This window comes from Oculina patagonica, chromosome 4 (genome assembly GCF_052425735.1).
Source record: "Oculina patagonica isolate OP01 chromosome 4, crgOcupat, whole genome shotgun sequence".
Taxonomy (NCBI): Eukaryota; Metazoa; Cnidaria; class Anthozoa; order Scleractinia; family Oculinidae; genus Oculina; species Oculina patagonica.
Genome location: NC_135761.1, coordinates 13,681,893 through 13,687,825, shown reverse-complemented (window position 1 = coordinate 13,687,825; position 5,933 = coordinate 13,681,893). Strand labels below are relative to the sequence as shown.

General features: G+C 39.9%; 1 protein-coding gene across 1 annotated transcript; it reads right to left on the bottom strand.

Annotated features, from left to right (window-relative positions):
* LOC144652405 (guanine nucleotide-binding protein G(s) subunit alpha-like) lies at positions 1 to 1,321 on the bottom strand. The gene is made up of 5 exons (XM_078512418.1): positions 1,028 to 1,321; positions 851 to 926; positions 654 to 708; positions 412 to 531; positions 1 to 143 (listed from the first exon to the last, which is right to left on the bottom strand). The coding sequence occupies exons 1-5, from the start codon at positions 1,164 to 1,166 to the stop codon at positions 45 to 47; spliced, it is 489 nt and encodes a 162-aa protein (XP_078368544.1). The 5' UTR covers positions 1,167 to 1,321; the 3' UTR covers positions 1 to 44.
* Positions 1,322 to 5,933: the final 4,612 nt, after the last annotated feature.

Sequence of the window (5,933 nt, the reverse complement as noted above, 5' to 3'; positions counted from 1 at the left end):
GACCATGTAAAAAAGCCCCAAAGATGTTATAATAAATATACTTACTATTGCGCACAGTCGATAAGCTGATACTCGTTCGATCGTTCGAAGCATTCGAGAACACCCGCGTCCTGCCATAAGATTTTTGTGTGTTCATAGAACTCCTACAAAATAAAAATAGCGAAAAATTACAGAAATCCGGGCTACGAAAGGCAGCACAAGACGAAAACACATTTGTTTGTTCAAAGCGTTCGGCTGCCCTCTGCCCAAACTTCTGGTTTCCATAATTAGAAATGTGTACTAAACTACGAGCGAAACCGCTCGGATAAAACTTGATCTCGCCAGATTTACTTTCGATGCCTTCACCGTTCTTTTACAGGGAAACTAAAATACTAAAGATAACGATTATAGCAAAATATCATCTGGCCTTACCGGGGGATAGTCGAAGTCTGGCGTCGTGGCCACTTCGTGGAGGTAGTCAATTCTAAACTGGTTATTAGGGTTGGCTAACTTTACCGGCGGAGTAAGCGTCGGCATTGCCCCTGTAATGGTCTAAAAAACAAGAAGAATGTATTTTACAAAAAATTGAAGCGAAAGGAATCGAAAAAAGCTGTGAAATCGCAACGAACCGCGAGCTAAATGTGGGTGGTAGATTGTAAATAGGTAAGTCTTACCAATATTGCATCCCTAATATTCTTCTTTATATCTTCTATTTTTTGCCTCTTTTCCCTACGAGAAATGAAGCAAAGACGCAGATTAACACAAGACGTCCATACTGAATAATTCTTGTTCGATCGGCGCTAGCTTGCCTTCCTCACTCCTAATAATTTGTATGCTAAACACTGTGACAGAATAGGTGAACACAACTCACTGTTCCGTAAAACCATGTACGTCGTGTAAGATCCTCATCTGTTTGACGATCGTGCTCTTTCCAGATTCTCCAGCCCCTTGGAGGTTAGAAATAACACTTATTACTCATTCGATCAAAACCAAAATCAACCAACTTCAAACCCCATTACTACAGCCATACACGACGAGAAATTGTTACCCAGTAGAAGAAGGCGATGGGTTGCACGGTATGCAATTTTATCGTCTCTCAGTTGCTTTTCGATCTTTTTGTTCGTGTTCCTCTGTCTCCTATTATTTTCTTGTTCCTCATCGGTAATGTTGTTTCCAAAACACCCCATCGCACAGAAGTGCGATTCCAGAACGAGGAAAACGCCCCCGTTGTACCACCAAATAAAAAGTTTCTTTTTTCGAAGATGAAAGCAAGCAAGTTTGGAACTATAGACACAGCAACACGACCGCTCAACTTATGACAAATCAAAGGGTGTGACAAAACGACGCGGGGCTTTCTGGGATATCTGTACAACTTAAGACAGCGTGCAGTCTGGTGATGAGTATGACGTCAGCTGCCGAGGACATACGGGTTTTGACGCATCCATGACGTCACAAAAAGGGGATTTTCGCACAAATGAAGCGCTTGTCTTCAAGTTTAGCCTTTTTGGAAGTAAAATACCCGTTAAAGTGATGATTACTCAACCCTCTCGCTATCTTCTTTCAGTCATTGTGCACGTAACACTGATGTAAACAAGGTTTTTTTTTTCCAAGGATTTCTTTCCACTGTCGATGAAGAAATTTTCGGGCACCTATGACGTGTTGACTTAATCAATTTCGCAATGTTTTCTAACGGTTTGCCATAGTAGACAGACTAATTAAACTAATCAGCCCATTAATTTATTCGCCGTTGTTACGGTTATCATTAACAATTTTTTTCCTTTGCGTTCAAGACAAAAAAGGAAAAGGAGACTGTTTAACAGCCTATTCGAACGTAGAATTTGTCTTTTATAAAAAGCTATAGTTGTATATTTTACTTATCGAGAACGTCATTGTGAGCAAAAACCTTTCCGTTGTTTAAGTGAGAACGGAAAAATCCTTATATGACGGGTGCTAAAGGGAAATATCAAATTTGGATGAACGTAACTTGACGCATAATATGACATCATTTGATTAAGATTCCTCGTTCTGTATAACGCTTTGAAGCAAAAACAGTGCGGATATTCGCCCACCAAGAACTCAGTGACAAGAAGCCATGGATAAGCTCTGGCTAACAAGTAAATGATTATGTTGTTCTAGAAGTCGAAACCTCGATGATAATCTTGATAGTTTATCCATTAGCAACTGTTTATCTTCTACAAGCTTTCGGACGAAAATCATTACCTCCTTCTTACCCTAGTAGAGCCCCAGAACTCTCCCTACTTTGCCTAATAAAGGGGTTTAACCCAGACGGACGAAGGGTAGCTATAGGGTGGCGTTCTTAGAACGCGCCTGCAAGTCATCCTGGACTCTCCCCCCTTGTCCCGCCTTTGTCCCGCCCGCCTTTGTTTTCAGGTAGATGGGCCTATAACCGGGGGGGGCTTATAACCGGAATTTTACGGTATCTGTAAATTTAGACGTTTGGAGAGGCAACATGGTGGTCACTTCGCACCGTCGCGTTGGAAGACTGAAGCGCAAATTCCTTGAAAACGATTCGTCTCAGCGAATCAGCTTTTAACCTCTGCGGAAAGGAAGGAAACATGCTCTTTGCTTCGAAGAAAGTACAGATCGGTTTATTTTGATGCACGAACAGTGTAGGCGTGGTTTAACTCGGGAACTCTCTTGTGTCCGTACAGGTCTTGTATTTTTTTTTTCAGTCCCGAACAGGGGGGGGGGGGGGGTAGTGATAGAGCCTACGAACAGGTAGATACGCAGTAGATACGCAGTGGAAGAAACGCAGTGGAGAGGGGTAAGTATGAGAACCTTACTTCGCTATCCTATCCGTGACCTTGAACCCTTACCACAACCTCGTTCTCAGGGTCTCTCTCTCTCCGCTCTCCATAGCGAGAGAAGAGAGATCTCAGGCTCTTACCTCGCTCTCGGGGGGGGGGGGGGGAGACCCCTACCACTTCCCAGACTCATAAAAAATCTTGTTTGTTATGTACAAAAAAGGTAAACGCCACCTCAGGATGCTGAGGGACTCAACCAAAAACAAATGACAGGGTAATCATGGAAAATTTGAAAAGGAACCCCTTAATGAAACTAAGATACTGTTGTGTTTGCTTAATTCGAATTCACTGCTGGAGGTACCAGTTTTAAAGCTACAAGTGGTTGTAAAATTTTCTATTATGCTTCCACGTTCTAAGCGGTACCAAACCACGAATTTTAATCACTAAGAATTTCAGCGATCACCTATACAACTTCTCTAAGAGATTCTTCCCCGTACCATGAAAGTCAAAAATCCGATCCTATCCAGCGGCACATAGCTGTTTGCTTTATATATTTAGAAACAGTGGGTACTGTCCCTTATCAGGTCGATGGGTACTGTCCCTTATCGAGATGGGGGATGGGGGGGGGGGGGGGAGCAAGTAAACATAAACATAGTTATCGACCTCTGGAATCAGATGTTAAAAAACCGAGTTGAAGTAAAAACAACTGGCAAAAATCACATCAAACCACACCACCTACGAAGATATCTCCAAATCGCAGAAATTGCGCGAGGAGTCTAATAGGTTAAGGTGAGTACTGAATGTCTTGTATGGCAGTCGAACACAGCTTGTAAAACTTTAATGATCGAAGAAATGACTGAGGAAACCAGAGTTATGAAAGCACTGAAGAGACCGCAAGTACTTCAGCCATGTTCAGCTGCATCGAGTTGAGTCTAGCTTCGCTCTTCGTAGCGGGAGCGAATGAGAGGCGGCTGTATTCGCAGGCTAAGTTGAGTCGCACTACCTACTTTATATACACCCCACTCAGCTGTACCCTGGAGCTTCTGACAGGAACATATCACTTGGAGCGATTTCAACCCAATATTAAATGCTTTAGATCTAGACAGTCCCACAATCAGATAAACGTTTTAAGAAACAAGATAAAGAAAGTGAGTAACCTTGCCGACCTCAAAGACTGATCACTTTCCAGCCTGGGCGAATTTGGATTTATTTTGTGCTCCAATTTTTGGTCTTGAGAGTCTTCCGCGCAAAGTAGCCAGTGATTGGAGCAACTTTGACAAGCAGGACCATCCTTAGTTTATGCTCCTTTGATTTGTTAGTAACTCAATGAAATCCTTGTGCTGTTAAATTCAAGAGAAATATCTAAACCGAGACGAAATATTTGATAGGAATCGAACCGGCGTTAGCAGATCAAAGAAACGCTGACAGCGACGGCGTCCGGGTGACAAATTTACACACGGTTCTAAAAATAAGCCACGGAGACAAAAGAAATTAAAATATCAATAGCACAACCTCTATAATCATGACATTTAGTTAAAATATCGGTGCTTTTGTTTAATAAGCGCTCAATTGAATCCGCGGTTGCGAAACAGGTCCACGCGCGGAGAACGTTTAGTATATATTATGTTTTCAGTTTCTGAGCTAAAATTACTTTTCCAAAACTATCAACTTTCATATATTCTCCATTCCATGAAAAGTAGATCTAGTTTTTAACTGCGATATTGCTTTCGGCGACAAAAACTCAACTGTGTTTATTATTTAACCTTATCTCTATTTTCGGTTCTTTATTTAAACAGCATCTGCTAAATATAGAAATATGAATTTAAATCGCAGAATTGTAAACATTATGCCGTAGTTGCGACAATCGCATATAAAAGCCTCGATTAAGGGCGCTTAGAAGTCTTATCGACGTTATTGCAAAATCTGTACCGTAAACAATACTCGAAAAATCGTAAATTTTGCATACAAATTTTCGAAACGATTTGAGTTTTCTTCCCGAACTTATTTCGGCGAAACCGAAAGATTTTACGGATGCCTTAATAAGGTCGATTTTATCTGATTTATCGACAGAAAAAGAACCGAAATTTTTTCAAAATTTTGAATAAGGAAGTAAGTTTTTTTTAATCAAGCGTTACTTGAATTGTACCAAGCATTGCGCAATTCTCAGTGATAGTGCTTTATATATAACTTTTGAGTGGTTATTTATTTTAAGATTCGCTGCCATGGAAATCACTACCAAATAAATGTGATGAATCGGCGATAATTTCTTAGAGACAACTCTTCGATCGATCAACCTTTCGAGTGCATTGTTTTCAGTCATTTTTTGCACGCTGCGAAACTAATAATAACATTCTCAGGATTCGCAAAGATTTAATTACTTAAGTTAAGTTACTCTTCTTCTTCTTCTTCCGAGATTTCTCTGATTTGGGCTTATTTTACATGATAATTTTCTTTCAAGCTGTAAGCTTTTACCTGCGATATTTAGATTTTTATAAGTCAAAAGAATTTTTTCAGTATATAGCTATATTTTGACGTTAAGAACATGCACAAGTGGCAAGGAGTTTGCATTTTAAATAGCTTGCAATTGAGAAAATCTCAGATACATTTTGTTTTATGAAAAATGGAAAACTCAAAAGCTAAGGTTAGAAATCGAGCGTAAGCTTATTATATTCAGAGGCTTATTAAACCCTTATCTCACTCCTTTAGCTCGAGAATCAGGTACTTACTCAGAATTTCAAAGTTGTTTTTTCTGCACACCTTTTTTCCCCATTTCATGTTCCTGGAAAAATCAAATAACTGAAATATAATAAATATCTTATGAAGCGACCAGATTTCGAATTTATTTCAAGCGCCATCTTGGACTCTGCAACAGTTGCATTCGATTTTGGCGGGAAATTTCATGCGGACGAAGCCATGGTGAGTTGAGGCGCACAAAATGGCTAAGGCCACTACAAATTAGGGACAGAAAAACAATTATTTTGTGGTAACTCGATATTTACAGAGTGATCTGCCCACCAGTTAAATATTTTGGTATTTATTTTTAAGAACGCTTTAAAATTAGCGCCACCTCTCAGGTTTATATGCTACTATAAACTATGGAGAAAGGGATGGTCCATAGTTTATAGTAGCATATAAACCTGAGAGGTGGCGCTAATTTTAAAGCGTACTTAAAAATAAATACCAAAATAT